Source organism: Syngnathus acus, chromosome 14, assembly GCF_901709675.1.
Source record: "Syngnathus acus chromosome 14, fSynAcu1.2, whole genome shotgun sequence".
Lineage (NCBI taxonomy): Eukaryota > Metazoa > Chordata > Actinopteri > Syngnathiformes > Syngnathidae > Syngnathus > Syngnathus acus.
The window spans coordinates 2417809-2436206 of NC_051099.1; the positions used below are offsets into that span (position 1 = coordinate 2417809).

An 18398-nucleotide genomic window follows, 5' to 3' on the forward strand; every position below is an offset into this window, starting at 1 on the left:
CACGTGTCAACAAAAAGCGCAAATGTCGTTACTTCCCCTCGAAAGAGACGATTCTTCTCCTGCAACACCATCGTAATTCCCCAGGAGGTACCAGCTATTCAAATTGACATGTTTTTGAAAACAATTGATGGTTGCAAATTTGAAAAAACAAAAACTCTAGCCCATAATTAATTTCCAACTATCCAGCGGCAGGAATAGAAAAGTGAAATGTCATCCACTTGAAATGCATGAATGTGTGAAAAGGTTCGGTATAGTCGAAGGGGGCATGTTCTGTTGTGTGATGAGATGACACGCCGCTTAGTTGCCAGTCGCCTGCGGAAGCACCTTCATGTCATCCAGTCTAATGCAACTTTTAATGCCCCGGAGTTGAAGTTGAAGCTAAGTTCACCACTCGACAAAAAAACAAAGACCTGTGAGCGATGGAGCTCGTTGAATGGAGTGAGTCGATTTCTATATCTATTTTTTTATACGTGTTTTATTTGACTTTTCTTACAAAAAAAAACAATTGCCCTGGTCAACCAGAGAACACACAAAATGCATACAGAAAAAACCTGTACAGTCACTTTCGTCATGTGTCCTAAACACGTTATCTACAACAGCTGCGGGGAGGTACGACCCACAAATCGAACCTTGCACGTTCTGACATTTGAGACGATTGGGCTAGCTAGCTCGGTGGCGATGCGTACGAGATTGAAAATGAACAAATGTGACTTTTTCTGTTTATTTTTATTTTTTTTACACAATTAACTCTTAAACGACTATGAAGGTCACTGAGAGGTATATGGCGGACGGGGACAACAGATTTCGATGGCATGCACGTTTCACGGCCGTTTCTACTTGGTACGCAAAGTGGAATTTGTAAATAAATAGCTACAGTAGATATGCTATCTCAGGCCATGTTGCTGAGAATTTGTAGCTCATTATTGTGAATTTTTTTTTGTACGATAGCATACTGATAAGTCACTAAAGTGAAGGAAAAAATAAACAGCAGGCTGTGAGCATTTGTAAAAAAGATATTTCTCTTTCTTGTCTAGACTTGGAGTCAATCCAAGCTCATTTGCGGTTCAAGAGTTCAGCTTCGAAACTAGCAACGCTAAGCGCTGCCACCCGAGCCAGCTTATTTTGTACTTTTCCAACCCGCACAGATGTTTAAAAGACAGATTTCACTGCTCCATCAAGTGTTTTACTTGGGCTAAGTCAGTTTGTTTGTAAATCGATGCGAAAAAATACGTGGACTTGCTACTTTGCTAGCTAGATCTCCTAGCTAAAGGGGAAACAAATGCTCGCAGCCTTAAGTGGAATTTAAAAATTCCGCAATTCCAATGTGAACGGAAGAGTCGCTACGTTGTTTCCGAAAACACACAAACAGGTGATGTGGGAAGATAATACAGCGTCTAAAAAGACTCACGGGACACTAAATGCAGACATTGACAGACGGACGGACGTTTGTGGTTAGCACTGGTGAAGACAATCAACACGCACACAAAAACAATCGGAAAGCTTTTTTTACTCTAAAAAAGTGAGCATTGTGCATAGTTCGTCGTGTGGTAACCCCCCACTCCGCCCGGTCGGGTACCTAACTTGCTGTGATAACACGGAAGGGAAGTGCAATCGTACAAATGTGCCACACTCAACACCATTGACACTTTCTCCCAGCGGGACTATCACCCAAATTACTTATTTAAACACATTAAATCCCAACACATTTAATCCTCCTCGCTCTGTAATTAAGTACCGAGCATCTTCTTTTTAATGAAGTCCTACTGATAGTTTTTTTTTTTTAACTCATACCTCGCCGACCCAGACCACCGTGTTGCCCCTCGTAATGTCCGACACCTCACAGTGCGGCGTTCTCTGTTTGCCGTTCAAAATGAAGAGGGACACGGCTGACGGTGTCAACAGGTACTGTCCAAACGGGCCGCTGGAGACCACCACCCGGTAGGGCGCCCCCCAGGGCCAGCTCCGAGGGCCCAGCGGCTCCTTGAGGCCTCGGAGAACCTCGGTGTGTCCCGAGGACAGGTCGGCGAAGAGCAGGTCCGCGGTAGAGTCCGAGGCGGCCACCGCCACGTATCTGTTGGACGTGGTGAAGGAGGGCTGGTAGACCAGGTCTGAGGCGGCGACGGGGTCCTCTGGTTCCTGTTGGAGGCGCATCTCCCCCTGGAAGGAGACGGTTTGCACCGTCAACCGGACAGCGCCTCCGCCGGCCCCATTGCCGGGCGTCACGATGTAGCGGCCGTCCGGTGACACGAAAGCCCGGCCGGTGAGGTCACGGTTTTGTCCCACCACCGCGTCCGTCACGGCGTCCACCAAAAGCTGGGCTTTTCCGCCTCTGCACTGGACAAAGTAGACGCCGCTTAGATGCGTGTAGGCCATGCTGGCCGGCACGCAGCTGTAGTCCTTCAGGCTGATGGTCTTGACGCGTCGGAAGGTCTCCAGGTCCACCTTGTGCACCGCCGGCTCGTCTTGGAGGAAGACGAAGGCGAACCTTGGCGGACAGAGTTCACGACGGAAGGTTAATTTCCTGTCGTGCCGTCGTTTGGCGGTGATTAATAAGTGTCATTAGCTTTCTTATCTACGCGGAGGGTTTTGGCTTTTACCTCACGTGAGTGATGATGAGGTTGGTCGGCGGGATGAAGAAGTCGCTGACCCGCTGGAAGGAGGTTCGGATGGCGTGATGGACTTCACCCATGCTGGCTTGAGGAATTACCTGCAAGGAGATCGGAAAAAGGCACATAAAACGTCGCCTTTCGGAATCTTTTTAATGCATAGAGGAAAGTAGACCGCAAGATGTCTGTGGTTGGGGGGCCAAGTTGCATATGACAAATATCTCTACTCATATGACCTTGTCGAGTAAGAAATAGGCAAGAAATTATGAGCTTCATCATTTTGGCTTGTTTTTTTTCTTTGCGTGTACTTCACACGTGTCCAGCGCACCACCACTTCCTGCCTGCCAGATAAGCACGTGGCGCCCCGAGGTGACATCCTCGTCTGTCTCTCTGGCGATAAACATCGTACAGGTCTGCCACGCCGGCGCATGAAATGCGACCCCGCATCGCCTTCCCCCGATAACACGTCTCATTCCGAGATGCTTGTCTCGTAATCTTTCACTTGATCCGCCGCCAAGTCAGCACTTTTTTAATAATTGTGTTGAAGTACGGCAAGGCGACATTTTTGTCCTTGACACAATATATGGCCTAGTATTGTAGTATTTACTCGCGCAGTATCCGAGTTTTTACAAATAAAATAAATTGGATGTGCATTATTCGTTTGAAAAAAAGTTAGATATGGTATATAATGCATTTGTAAAAATAAACGCCTCACCCTTAATTAACATATGAGCCAAAATAAGTCTTGCCCTAGTTTTCAGTTTGTTTTTGCAACAACTTCTAGCATAAAATAAGTTTTGATTTTGGACCACCCTGCCACTGCTACATTTAGACAAAGAGTTGTTTTTCTTTTTTGCCATTTCTTTTTTACAAGAACAAGGCATCAAACACACTGCAGCATCCCGTCGTAGCCCAGCAGGGGGGTGGGCGGGCCTCCATTCCGTCTGCGCTCGCTCCTAAAGAACTGATAAATAATAAAAACACAAAAAAAACCCCGCCCCCTCTCTTACCTAGCCGTTTTCTTTTCAACAAAATCTCAGCAGCACTCGCGACGACCAAGCAGAAAACGCAGGAGGTGACGGGATACAATAGCGAGAGTTAATATGGTTCCGCCGGGTATTATCACGCGGCCAAGGTGCGCTAAGCTTCTTTCCACCAGCTTCCCTTTGTTGAGACTTCATCCTGGGCTTTCATATGAGTCGCTCGCTAGCGTCTCTCGTTTCCTTCCAAACATCAGAGAGGCTCAAAAGAGATGGAAATCATCTCTAATCCCTTTTTAAAACAGCACTAATGAACTTGATGGTTTCAAACGGGACTGAATGGCTCGTCTAGATCTGCATTTACATCAAAACAGAATGAAATCATCTCCAGAATTGGTAGCATTACAGAAGTTGATGGTTAAAATGCAACTGACATGCTAGCCACACTTAGCATCCTTGCTAGCATCGCTTCTTTAAATCCAAAAAATTAAAATCCTCTCTCGAAATGTCACTTTGAAAATGCCAGAACGGATTCGCTTGCTAGTGTACATCTCTGTTCTGTCAAAACATCATAACGTTCCAAAAACATCCGCTTTTTTTTTTTTTTAAACTGCACTCCAGAAGATTATAATGGTTAAAACGCTTTCCCTTTTCCATCAAAATAGCGGAACATCCAAAAGGATGGAAATCCTCTCAATCGCTGTCATTTTTTTTTTTTTTAACAGTCCTCCAGAAGAAGCTGGTTAAAATGTTCACCAAAATGGGTGCGTGATTGCTATGCAAAGCCATTCTGCTTTGCTCTTTTAATTACACGCCGAGGAATTGTTTTGTCATTAAAATAACAAAACAAATGTCTGCCTCGTTTGAGACCCTAAGCGCTGAATTCTAAACAACAACTGTTCATGAGTAAACAATAAAAATATGTAATTATGCAGTCTGATGGCAGACCGGTCCAAATTTGGCTCTAAAGGGAACCCCGAACCCTTAAGAGAACCGAGGGACAATTTACGCCTTTTTTTGAGCCATTTTGGCTGTGCTGAATGAACATACTGGGTGTGGAATTTGCAGAACAACACATTTTTCTCTATTCCGTAACTTGGACTAAAATGCGAATTGTTTTGCTCCTACATTTCTATACAAGTATTAAAGTGAACATTTGAAATGACTGGAACTGCCATGAATTAGTTATGAGTCAGTGCTACTAGTTAATAGTCAAGGTTAAAAGAAATGTAAAACAAAAAAGAGCAGCATGAGAAAAGTGACTGTAGCTTTACTCTTTTGATCTGAATAGAAAAAGAAGCAAAGCTTCTCCAAAGAGTCATCAATTTGGTGGTGGTGGGGGTATCACCCCTCAGCGAGGCGTCGTAACCATGCAGACGGTCGTAAACACGATACCTTGCCGCAGTTATAATTGCATCTTTGCCTCCGGCGGGACCGAGCGCAGCCGTAAACATGTTTGTGACTATTATACATATAACTGCGACGTCCCCCTCGGCCTATTTCCCGCGTGTCCCTGACCCTCGGAGGATTAGAGCCGCCGTTGTCTGCAGAGTTTCATTTGTGTACGAAATTTGGCAGTTAGGGATTATTGGAACGTAACATGATTGTGATTTATTGGCGAGTCGGCAAACTTGGCTGCCATTTTTTCGTGGGTCCCCTCATGATAGACAAGTCTACCAAAATTCTCCTCAGGTTCTGGTATACCTGGAGCGTTGGTTGTGTCCGGTCCATGTCGCCCCACGTTAGCACCCACACTTGGTCGTGTGACTTGTCATAGTGCATCTTCACGGGAAATGGATCTGTCGCGACGGCCTGCAAAACAAAAAACACAATCCAATTAATATCTGTGTCAAAACTTGGATTGAATTTAATTTGGCCATTTTTCCTCTATTTAAAAAATAAGTGAAGGAAATAGTTTTAAAAATGGAAACAAGTGGTAGCCAAAATGCTAGACTGCTTACTGAGCGGCTTCAAAAGTCCAAGAGAGGCCCATTCAGACGAGAGCCTTGGGGGAGGTCTGCTCCCTTTCACTCTGCGAGTACTTAACGATTTCTATGTTTTGGTTGAGCCGTTAAGCAAAGGTCAAGAAAACCTCTGCCGGGCCTCTTAGCAACGTCTTGACCCCATTGTTCTGCTGGCGTCCATGTAACATTTTGCCTGACATTTGGCAAGAATTGATTTTGTTGGGCAGCAGATGTCGCATCATGCCAACACAGACGTGCGAAACGTGCTCAGCTGGTCGGCGCCGGCCGTGATGGATAGAGAGCCCTTATAGACTCGCCGAAAGAGGACGGAGAATGAATTACAGTAAAAAGGCTGAAGGGAGAGAGAGGAGACACCAAGGGTCAGCAAGCAGGAAGAACACGATCCATTAAGCTGCTTCTGCATGGCTGCACGGGGGGAGTCTCTGCAACCATGCTGGCATTTTTCGGAGAGAATTTTTCAACATCAACCAATGTTGAAATATTTCATGAGTTTAGTGTTCCTTTTTTTGATTAAAACAAATGTGTCGTAGAAAATGCCCACCGGGAAGCTTTGAAATCAACTCTTGAGGGGAGGGAAGGGCGTTTTCGGTGACCCACCTGCACCACCCGCTGCGCTTGGATGTCCACCACCAGCAGGCGGCTCTGGAGGGGCTGGCTCACGTAGATGTACTTGTCGCGCACGTTGACCGCCGACGACCACACGCAGCGCTGGGGGGACGGGCCCTCGCTTTTGGGGCACATCTCTTCCTGCCGAGGAGGCCGAACATATAGACGTTTACATTTGTCTTCCCGAAATATTCCTTTCTAAGCGCCCCTTGCTCTTGTCCGCCTCCAGCAAATTCCCCCGCTGACAAACACCTCGCTGGCTTTCGGCTTGTGCTCGGAGAGCGTTTAAAGTGCACCGAGTGCTTTTTGCGGCAGGAACTCGCTAACGCGCGGCTTATTACGTTTCCATTGATCTCTAATACAATCACGGGCGGCTCGGTTAAAAAGCCCGATCCTTTTACGGAACAAGCAACTTTTAGCACCTCCAGCCCATTGTTCCACTTCCCAGCGGATTACCCAACCGAGTATGGACCGTGTACAGTCGATGCGAAAGGATGCGAATAATCCCATTAAATTTCAAGGTGTTGACTAGACGAAAGAAGTCGGTGACACATTGCACTGTTGCACTGAACAGGAGATAATCCTTTCAGAAAAGCAAATCAAAGCCCATGATGGCCGGTAGTAGATTTAAAAAAATAATAATAATAATTACGTATGTAGCGACGATCCTCTCCGTGCGCTTGATCTGCCGGCGAATCTCGCACTGGCTGGGCTGCAGCAACGTGATGCCCTCGTCGGAAAACACGTAGAACATGTTGCCCACGCTCAGACCTGCGGCAAAGGATGAGGTCATCAAAGCCAAAATTGAGTATAAAAGTTCTGGTGAGAATAGAGTTTCGGGGGTGAGACTTTTTTTGTTGACATCTTCCTCCGTCCACCTTATTTTTGATTTCAGTCTTTCTGCCTGCCTTTACACAACCCGCTATTGTACAAGCTTGGTACAGTGGATAGAATAGCGAATGCTCGCCTGCCAGCTTGTCAGCACGTCACATTTGTAACGACACGCACGGCAGCCGCGGCGGATGCTGCGCTCCCGTTGATAAATGCACACAAAGCATCCGTAGCTGGTACGCTGTAAAACGCGCCGTAAACTGCAGTACAGAAGCAGTGTTGTTGTTTTGCTGCTTACAATATACTCCCCCATCCAGACAGGATTGGATGCTTTCCGCAACAGTGGAGCTCTGAGAGGTAGGTACGGGATAAAAAGAAAAAAAAAAAAGGTTGATTGTGCGCGAGAGGCAGTTGATGAAAGGCTCCTCGGCAGTGTGCGAGGCAGTAGGGGAGGAGGCGGGTTAAGCTGGCGAGCTGCTGTTTCTTATGGACAACATATATTGATATGCATTCACTAGCCCGGGAGAGGCCAACGTAATCACACCGATACAAAAGGAGCCGGGAAGCATTTACTTACCTTCCTCTCGCCACAGAATGTTTGCAACTGTAACACAAAACAAAAGGAAGACATCCATTGGAATCAGCTGAGGAATAGCGCAGGCTACTCGTTTGATCTTTATCTTACGCGTCTTCTTGGCCGAATCTTCCACAAACAGCGAGGAGATGTCCTCGTCCACGCCCACCTCGTTTTTGGCGATGCAGGTGTAGGCGCCCGTGTCCTCGTAGCGGACGCTGGCGATGAACAGCTCGCTGCCGTTAGCTAAGAGAAAGGCAAGCAAAGAATGTGATGGAAATTCCCAAGCGGCATTTGGATGGACTCGTGATAACTCCTGTCCACTTGCGTGTCAATCAAAAAAATACCATTTGTCTCGCTTAACGGCATCATGTCCAAAAATAGCACTTAGGCCTAATTGCACGCAATAGACACCTGGCAAATTGTGTGGCGCAGGCTGTATGTTCATTCCAGTCGTTGACATTTGTCGACATCTTGTTTTATGATCCCAATAACGGCACGCGATGACTCACGCTGGAAAAGCATTTTAATCGCATCCAAACGCTCATTTTGTTTCTGGCGAGCCTTTGGATTAACCATTCATTAAATTAGTGGGGGGGGTTTTAAGTCTTAATTTGCAGGCTATTTGGTGACGAGGGAATTTAATTGAGCTTTTAATCCTGTATGACAAATGTCAATTTGTTTGGAGACCTTTGGCGGCTTCGACTGAGATCGAATTGATTTGTTTATTTTGATGGACATGTCATTATTTGTGCAGAATGCTGACCTTACATTTTTCCAGTAAAAACATCAACAGGCTTGAAATTCAAATTCAATCACCTCGGCTGACCTTGACCAGGCAAAATGATTGAATAACTCTATATCTAATTTGAGCTGTGTCCTGAAACCCTAAGCCAAGCTTCAAACTGCAATTTAAGAAGCCTTTGTAAGGCTGACTCGAAATCGTAACTGTATTTTAAAACCATGGTCTTGAAACCCTGACCCAGGCTGTAAACCATCATTTGGAACCACAATAAAAAAAATCTAACCTGGTCTTGAAACCGATATACGAAGCTGAAAGAGTAGTTAAAACTGAACAAGGCCTGAGGGTTTATGAAGAAAGAGTTGGCCGTAAAATCCAACAGGCGCTTATTTGGACCCCCAAACAAACAAAAACAGAACCTGTGCTTGCCTTTGAGAGCAAGCTGCTTGGCAGAGCGCGGCTGCAGCTCCACGCCGTTCTTCAGCCACACCAGCTTGGGATCGGGGATGCCGTCGGCGCGGCAGTGCAGGCTGGCCGACACGCCGGGCTCCTGGGCTTGCGTCTCCGGGTACACCAGGATCACCGGCGGGACTGCGGCACGCAAACAAGAGGGAGGGGGGGGCGGGGACGGGGGGGAGGTAAGACCACCAGCGCCGCGGAATTACTTTCACGGCGGCGTGGAATGAATTCGCAGAGCCAAGCGCTCGGGGGTGGCTTTATGATGGCTGCTGCATGAAAAAGATGTTGGACGACTCGGCGGCGCCCGAGGGGAGGAAAGCTGTGAGAGAATGTAGACGATGAATGACACCTCCAGTTTGCAAAAGCACCTCAGAGCCTGACAAAGTCGTTGCTTTTTTTATTTATTTTTTGCATAGCGTTGGCATCTCTGCAGGTCTACTGGAGGGATGAGCGACTGTAATAAGCATAGAAAAGAGTCCAAGCAAAAAGACCACAATACTTTTGGGAAGACACCAACAACGTAATCGCTCTGTTCCCTCAAGACCCCAATGTGTGTTCATCCAACATTTGACTTCTTTTGTACTGCCTATGAAAGCAAAGCATTTTCAAATCTTTTCTTTTCCCCCAATGTGCCTGTGACTGCAATGCGGGGACCAAGTGCTGCTGAAAATATTCAGCACCATGCAGCTTAAAGTCAGGAAACAAGGGAGCAAGAGCAAGTAAGGATGCTAGGGTGAAGGGAAACAAAAGGAAGCCAGGAAATACGTGGGATGCAAGGAAACTTGGGGAGCAAGAGAAGCAAGGTGCAAGGAAATGATGGGAGGAAGGAATCAAGGACATGTCGTGTCCAACTAGGGATTAGTCGGGAAGAAAGTACTGACCGTTGACCTGCAGCACATGAGTCTGTTGGATGTCTTCGTATCCGTAGGCATGGCAACTGTAGTTCCCCATGTGAATGGTCGTCACCTTGGTGATGTACAGCGAGCCGTCCTCCCCAAAGTCCTTCAACACACATACGGCAGGTGGGAAATGAAGCCAGGCCCAAACGGACGACGGGGGAATAGCGGCAGAAGAATGGGACCGAGGGACGGGAGGAATCCGGGCAGCTTGATAGAACGCGGCGGGGTGGCGGAGGGATCGTGGGACCATGAATCAACGGCGTTTGGGAATTTGATCCGTGGTGCTGACAAATTGCAAGGGTTAAAAATATATCAGCCATTAGCTTGACAAATGGGGGTGCTGGTATGTTGCGGCGGTGCGCACCTAGGGGGGCCGCGACATACATCTTAGGGGCGGATTAAGGCATTACGTTTTTTTCGCTTCTGCCAAGCGGGATTTCCTGCCCATCTTTGCTTCACGCCGGTCAACAATTCTCATTTAAAATAAAATGGGCCGACCAATCCGTGCTGTGGATGATTGACGTCTATTATGTCCAATGGCGATAAAAACATTTTATCATATTATTTTTTTCTGGCTGATTGGAAAGACGAGGCATCAAAGTGACAAAAGCCAGGAAAGGGGAAAAAAAAAAGACAGCCCGTATGCCACTAATGCGTTTTCTGGCATTGTGCGCCAAATCTAAATGGCGGATTCCAAATGGCACCCAGCCGGCATAATGGGATGTTAACCTTTTATTTCATCGAAATGTCCTACGCAGGCGGCAATTACAGTGCGTCCGTTATTTCTATCAAGGCTTTTGTGCGGTGTAGGGCATCGGAGGTGGCTGGCAGCAGTGATTCAAATCATTTCATTCAAACTTGTTGTCAATGATTTGTTCTTCGAAGCGTTCAAGTGTCACCGTCCCCCGCCATCACCGGGAAAGAAAAGACCCTCCGTTTCTGTGCTCTTAATCACGTTGCTGCCACTTATATGCAAATACAAACAGTTGCACGGTCATGTAATCAAAATAGATTATGCATTCCTTTTACCACGAGGGGCAATTTGCCACTTCGTACGTCCACTTGGCTTCCCCAGACGTCTTGTGATAACAATTTGAATTGAACTACAACTGTCGTGTACGCAAAAGAATAGCCATTTTGTTTTCTATTAAAAAAAATAAACACAAGAAGTTATAAAATACCCCAATTAAAGGAAAGTTATCGGACGCTAATGGAAAGGGAACTCACATTGATGTCCTCCAGGTCCAGGAAGTTGAGAACCACGCCGTTCCTTTTCCAGATGATGGGCGGCCGCAGGGTCCCCTGGATAGCGCAGGTGAGCACGGCGCTCAGGCCCACCGTCACGGCAGAGACGCTGACCCGTTGGTCCTCTGCCAGGCTTAGCTGGACCACCTCTGCCAAAAGGGGAAAAGCGAGCCACCCGCATTGGTTCCGTGATTAGGGAGGAAGTCATTGTATTATGAAGTGATGAAAATGTGCTGATAAAGCAGAACGGCGACCGAGGCTTAATACATCTCCAGGGTCTGTCTCATTAGCAGCGGAGCGAGGAGGATAAACAGCTGTCCCGGAGTGATTCCGCGCCCGAATAAAAAGAGCACGTGGCCCAGGACTGAATATCATTCTTCTCGTTAAGGCAAATTTATGTTCACGGAATTTCGTTCACCTTTTGCAAGGCGACCAGGAGCTATTCTCCTTCGTTGACCGGCTGTGAAGGCGAGATGGCTTAGGATGGATTTTTTTTCAGATCTGTGTCGTGTTCTGCGAGAGGCAAGTCTAGCTTGTGGCAATTGCATTTAAGACGCACATTAACAACGTGTGCTACTCAGGCGGCAAGTCATTGGCCTCAGCAGCATCGTCCGTTCCTCCGCTTTGCCTCGTAAACGTAGCAAAGGGTGACAACAGAGTCGTCGGCTCTCCGCATCAGTAATCCCTCCAGAGATCTTCGACGTGCTCCGCCTGCCATCGCACTCAATTTGCGTCGGGCACGCTCGCGTATTCCCACCCCGGTCAATCGTTTGGCGTTAGCGTGTGGCTTTGAGTCGGACTCGTGCTGGTGTTTTTATATCCTCACTTGTTTTTTTTTTTTGCAAAGCATTTCTCCACATTCTCCTCCAAATTCAACGATTCAATCAATTCCACATTTTCCTGCATTAAATTTGCATTCCCTTTGAGTCCCCCGTATGTAGGTATGGACTTACGCCACAAAACTCGAAATGCTTCCGTCTTGTCTCTCTTTCCCTCTTTCCGTTAGCACCACTGATTGATTAGCGGAGCTCCCGGAGTCCCTGAATGGTCAATTACTAGCTTCTGTGCGAGCGGACTATTCCGGGAGAAAAGGGTGGGAAACTAACGGGGGCATCATTTTAAAGATAATGTCATGACATCCTTGCTCGGCCATGCGTAGCGACAGAGAACGTCCGCCTGTGGATATGCAATTTGTCCCTTCCTTGTGTCAGAATGGGTTCAAGTCACGGGAGGAAGCCTCGAATAGCTTTACAACAAGCTCTTCAATTTATTTATCCTTCTGCATGCATAGACACCAAAGCGGATGCTAGTTGGCTAACGCTAACCACTAACGCTGAAAAAAAATCTTCCGGCTCCTTTCAAGGGGACTCATTTGGCAGCAAGAGAACGACTGAATTTATGAAAATGATACTCTCGCTCTCTTGTGAATGTGACGAGAGCTCCGACAATCCTGATAATCCTTCATCTTTACGGTGAGAAGCACCAAGCCCTAAACCTCCAGCCTCTTTCTGACAGCCACAGGCTAAGTGGTCTTTCATGTTCATGCGAAGGCTGGCTAAGGGATCTAAAAGCCTAGCGTAGGTGTCGGAGCGGGTTTCACCCGACCCAAGGGTCGTAATCTGGACAGGTTAGTGGCAAATTGACTGTATGTATACCGCCAGCATTTTTTATGACTTTCAGGCCTTTTCTTTTATGTGGCCTTCTCAGCGTGATTGCCCCAGGCTCCGTTCACCGACGGGGTCGGGATAAAAAATAACTGTCCGCATGATAACGCCTTTGTGAGCCGTGGGGAGCGGGCCGAAGCGAGCGACAGGCGGTGCTACGACTGCTTATCTCGAGGCTGAGGTGGCAAGGAACATACTCGACGGATGACTCGCTTATAGTAACCGTTAACCTAACCTATCAGTCATACCCATAACTCGAGAGATAACCTTCATCTTAATCCAAATGGAAGCCTCGACACCTTCGACCTAAATCCGTAGCATCCTACAAGCCCCGCCCACCCCAACTCAAAATGTGCCCTCGTCCTTCTGAGCAAGCAAAGGCACAACGAAGTATCTGTTTGGAAAGCCGCAAGCTGACAAATAGACTCGCTTGTCTTCCCTCTCGACTCTTTACGCCGGCGTTATATAAGAGCCCCTTTCCTCCGTTTCAATCCCGTACTTTAGTCAAGACATAACTGCGCGACTATAACCCAGCCATCTGGCCAACTCGCTGACAATTCACAGCAAGCAGATGTTTTCCTTGAAGGGAACAAAAAGTCTTTAGAGTATTGCAGGGAAATATGACTTTCTCTGCTGTGCTGGCAAAAAAAATACTGACAGTATTTCACTAGGACAAAATTTACAACTGAGATCTAAATGCCGTAGGTTAGGTTGGGTACAACCGGGAAGCAAAATTATTTCAGATCTGACGACCGCAGTAGAAGAAAAGCTATCGGGGTCGACGTAAAGCCTCTCACGAGCCCCTTCGCGGATTTGCATATCTGCGGTTAATTAGACACGAAAAGTTGTCGGGAGGAAGGGGAAAAAAAAAAGCGAGCGGCGCAGGGAGCAGTCTCGGGTGGGATTACTCTCCGTGTAATGTCGAGAGATAGCCAAAGATTTGTCCGACGACGGGCGCATCGCCCAGCGCGAGGTCAGAAAGATGATTTTACATGATCTCAGAATCGCATTTCCCATCGTCAAGCCCAATTTGTCTTCCGGTAGATCATGTCCAATCCCATTTTGGTCACTTTGGCATGTCTCGAGCAAGGATTGAAGTCGACTCTCAATTAAGGTTCTAAATTTAGACGAGGACTTTCAACTTAAGACAAAGTTGGACGTGATATGAATCACACTCATCATGACAGGAGACGTGAAAATCAAAGACCGAGTTTGTGATGTCCTGCATGTTTTTTTACGGGTCACTGCTCAACAAAGCTTTCTAGTGAGGTCAGGTAATGTCATCCCCTCTCCTTACATGGAGGCAGAGTCTGCTCTCTGTGTTTGAGTGTATAAATCCCGCGCTGCACAGCGGCTGCACAATAAGTGTATTGCCGCCATAAAACAAATTGATGGCCGCTGAGGTTTGCCGCTTGTGTTTCTTCATTCAGCCGGCCAGTAAATTATTGCTTCCCCGCCCCGCCTGTGCTCATCTCCGCCTTACATAAAGACTCCGGTGTTCCATCTGCCCGCAGTATGTTCGTACCGGAGGGAGGGAGGCAGGCAGGCGGGCGGGCGGCGGTGGGAGCGGGCGCGGGCTCTACGGCGCACCCCTCCCTAATTGTTGATCATGCACTCGCTTCCTTTAGCGCAACTCTTCCTTATGTTTCCTCTCCCTCTCGGGGGAACGGCGAGTGTTGCACAAAATAAATGATTCAGATATTAAACAGACAGGCAACAGTTGCCATGACAACCGGGCCCAGCCATTCCTCGCCACTTGTATAGCAGACTCCGCATAAAAGGGATTCCGGTGTTTATATTTGTGATTGTAGCGTTGGAGCTGTTCTTTGGGACGTCTCTTTTTCAATGCACGGCTCGACTCGTGATTATGGTGTAGCGCCACTAGCAACAGTGGCTGGAAATCTTTGACATATGCTTTTACCTTTAGAGAGGCGTTCCTCAGGGAAATGTTTTAGGTCCATTCATTTTCTATAGTGTTTAAAATTCAAATGATGCCATTAATTCCCCACCAAATACTTTTGTCCTAAGGTCATTTGGAAACCTTGTGTAAAAAAAAAAATGTCGCAATTAAATTAACATAAAAAATGAGGCTCTTGCAGCAATGCCAGGTATCCAAAGACTTTTGTCAACATAAAACATTCCATTTGCCCTCTCTCAGTCTACATGGCCGTAATTCTCCTTCTGCCATCTTCCGCCACTCAAGTGATTAATTAGTCAAATGTGCCTCGGCTGCAGTGTAGCTTCCACCGCGCCGTAATTCCACCGTTAGGCGGGAGTAAACAAGCAGGGAAACTGACAAGAAGAAGAAAAAGGAGAAAACAACGGTAACGTGGGGGGAAAAAGTCATCCCAATTAAGAGCCTTGCCCGTCTCTTTATAATGGGAAAGTTGGGAAAGTGCTATGCAAAGTTGAAATCAAGTCGGCTGCATTAAAATTCACCACCATCACTCGCCGGTGTCTGCAGCCTCCTCCGGCCGGATTCAGACCGTACACGTCGGAATTTGGCCACAATTTTCACGGAAAGGTTCACAACAACCTTCAGAAGAGATGAGCTACTTCCCAAGTCTGTTGCTTTTCTTTCTCCATTCTTGGGGTATTTTGATAAGAGCACATCACAGAAAGGAGCTACTATAAATTGTCAACGTATTGCTTCATATTTTAATACACTGACTCATTCCAGGACCAAAAAAAAAAAATTGTGAATGGCTTTTTATAACGGCTTTCACCAGCTTTTGCGTCCTCATAATGTCGGGGAATTAGCGTGGATGTAATTAGATGGTGTCAGAGGTGCTGCGATTCACAGGCGGCGGATTAGACGGGTGAGCAGGCACTTTGGTGGATGAAATAAGAGCAGCGCGTTGTCAGTCAGGAGATACGTCATCATTTTGAATCTCATCATAATGCTATTAGCGTCTGCCGGCTGTTCGGCGGATGCCTTTTATTCTCACCAACGCCGGGCAGACTTCAGAGTGAGCATTGTTGAATAATACTGTCATTGTTAATCATCTTGGCACGTATTGGGCTGAGTTTTGTGGTTTGGAATGTATTTGACCTACTTTATTCCACTATCCGCAAAACATGAAAAATATGACTCATTCAAACTTGACTCACGGAAGGCGGTGTAGAACTCGTGCAGGCTGAGGTGTCCGTCGTTGTTGTAGTCGTCGTAGCGCAGCAGGTCCTGCATGGTGCAGTGCAGCAAGGTGTCGTCCAGGTGCTCTTTCATGGAGATCTGACATATGAGACAAGTATATATTTTTTTGTAAAACCCCAAAAATTGGAAAACTGATTAATTTGAACCAAAAAATGACAGCAAATTCAAAACATTTTTTAAATATGAATTGAATACAAGGTAAGAAAAAAAGTTCAAACTAAAATATCGACCGTCATGTCAGTACCATTGCAAATAAAATAGTTGCAAAGAGTTCATACGCTTCCGTTAACCGTTTTGCTTTATGTCCGGCAGCCACGATTTTGCTGCTCCCGTCCCGGTTTATTTCTTCCAATTGATTGTCTACAGCGCCGCCGCGCATGTGTCGAGGCGAATTAAAGGGACGTGACAAATTTAATTTATATATTTTGGGGCCTGCGGTAGGCCACGGCCGCGTGTTCCGCAGATAACGTCTGGTCTGCCCGTGGGCGTGCATTAAACACTCCCCCGACCAAAGTGTGAGAATTCTTCCCGCCATAAAGACCACCCCGCACTCGTGTCTGCGTCTTGAGGGATGACTGCAATTCGTCTGTATTTACATTTCAAGGCAAAACTCCTTAAAGCCTTTTCAGAGACACGTCGGCATTAATAATTACCAGTCGTCGCAATCTTCAGTTGCATCTCAACGCAGTAAACCCGCCGAATGAAAAGAAAACAAAGATTATTTCTATTTTTTGCCAGTAAAAAGTCAGCCATAAATCACTCTGAGTTTTTAATTTTAAACAGCCAAGCGCTGTGTAGGCAACAATGGCGGCGAGGTGACAGAAGATTAATTACTTGCAATGTTTTATTCAGATTTGGCAGGCGCTTATTAATTTCAATGCGGGGATTGTTTTTGTTTTTTTGAACGCATCACACAACTCCGTTGTTGTTGTTTTTTTTCAAACGATTGCAACCAAAAGCAATCAAGAAAGAAGGCACTTGTGTACACTCGGAATGCTAGTGCTAACGATACAACTGCTTTGGTAGCCAGTTGTTTTTTGGCCTTGTAATAGTACAAATACAAAAGACGACTGAATCAATTGATTTCGGCCGCCACCCACCTTCTCCAGTTCCTCGCCAACCAGTCGTCCGTCCTGGTTGACGTCCAAGTACTTGAACATGGTGTCCACCAGCGCCCGCCTGGCCTCCATGTCCCTTTGCTGGTTCCGTTCCGTTTCGGGGTTTCTCGGGACGGTCTTCATGTCCAGCAGCAAGCTTTTCAGACGGTTGTACTCCGACATGGTACACGCGTTACCTGCGGCACAAAAAAAAATCTCAAGATGAATCTCTTACCTGGTTTGGTTGAATGTGGTCAGTGACTCATTTGCAAACCATAAACAAAGCAGGCTGTACTGTTTTTGTTATTCTGTTAAGTGATTCGAGTTAGCAGACTCCCCAATGACACGGATGATTCAAGTTATTTTGTTTGTTTTTATGCTTTTGGCACTTGTTGCGTAACACTGACTCGTTTGCATAATGTGACAGCATGTCAGCTCCAATTAATTATGAGTAATCCACATGATGACAAAAGGTAAACATCTGTGTTTAGAGCAGCTCAAGCTCCTTTTTTCAACCTTTTCTGGGGGGTGGGTGGGATTACGCCGCCTTCTCAGTAGCAGACGATATGGAGCTTTTCTGAAATAGAGCGGACGCAAATTAATCGCGGGTGGCAACGGCGGCGTCAGCGGCTTTATTTTCCCCGACAAGCTCTTCCAAAATCAATTAGGACGCCAAACACGTCTGCCGCACAACGAGTGGGCCTTGATACTGGTGGAGGGATGGCGTAAATAAACAACAGACGGCGGCGGGAATCTTTTTTTTTCCTTTTATTACCCGCTAAGCTTTTTGACAGGAAAAAAGTAAAGACTGTCCTATGTGAATAAATCACGTCTGCTGGCGGTGCGGTAACTTTCAAAGCTAATCAACAGTAAACGACAGCGTGCAATGTGACATTTTGTGATGTCACTGGAGCGCAACAATTACCTCATGATGATGTTCACCGCTATTGTAGAAAATAGAAATGCTAACATGCTAATTGGTTGTTTTAGCAGGTTTGCAATACGGAATAGAACTAGAAATTGTCAGCATTTGACCAAAAAGAGACCATGTCCACACCTATTACAGAAAAGTAGCTAATGCAGCATTTATGCTAACATGCTAATTGGTTAGTTTAACAGCTTAACTGTACAACTATACATAAAACATTTTGTTGCTTGGGTAAATGACAATATTCCCCGGGAGTTGTTTTGAAGACCCCCCAAGGAACCTCCAAGGACACACACAAGTATTTTATTCCCAGACGGTATTCATTTTAGAGAAGAGTGGGGATGGAAAGGGCGAGGTTGCGTCCCAGGCGGCCATTTTACCATAAAATAATCCCAAAGAGCTCCAAAGTCATGATTCATGGCAAGAGTCGCTTTCGTGTGCTCATGCATAAATATTATAAATATAATAATAAGAAGGAGAGCAGATGTTCAAGGGTTGGGGAAATATTTTTTTTTAGGATGGATGCAGTAGGTGACCATGCAACAAAAAGTGGCTCGAGATGGGCAATTTTACAAACCCTGAATCTTGTGAACGCAGCACAATACAAGCAAAATCGACATCAAATTCA

At 46.4% G+C, this 18398-nt stretch overlaps 1 protein-coding gene across 1 annotated transcript in view; it reads right to left on the minus strand.

Moving 5' to 3' along the window:
* Positions 1–941: 941 nt before the first annotated feature.
* Positions 942–18398, minus strand: part of fstl4 (follistatin-like 4) — a 57368-nt gene continuing 39911 nt past the window's right edge. Inside the window, exons 5-16 of the mRNA XM_037269612.1 lie at positions 16846–17039; positions 15703–15823; positions 10910–11076; positions 9665–9785; positions 8754–8915; positions 7694–7828; positions 7586–7612; positions 6830–6948; positions 6169–6318; positions 5291–5398; positions 2598–2707; positions 942–2485 (exon numbers count right to left, since the gene is read on the minus strand). Coding sequence (XP_037125507.1) covers positions 1786–2485; positions 2598–2707; positions 5291–5398; positions 6169–6318; positions 6830–6948; positions 7586–7612; positions 7694–7828; positions 8754–8915; positions 9665–9785; positions 10910–11076; positions 15703–15823; positions 16846–17039 — 2114 coding nt within the window. The 3' untranslated portion in view covers positions 942–1785. The remainder of the gene's footprint in view (positions 2486–2597; positions 2708–5290; positions 5399–6168; positions 6319–6829; positions 6949–7585; positions 7613–7693; positions 7829–8753; positions 8916–9664; positions 9786–10909; positions 11077–15702; positions 15824–16845; positions 17040–18398) is intronic.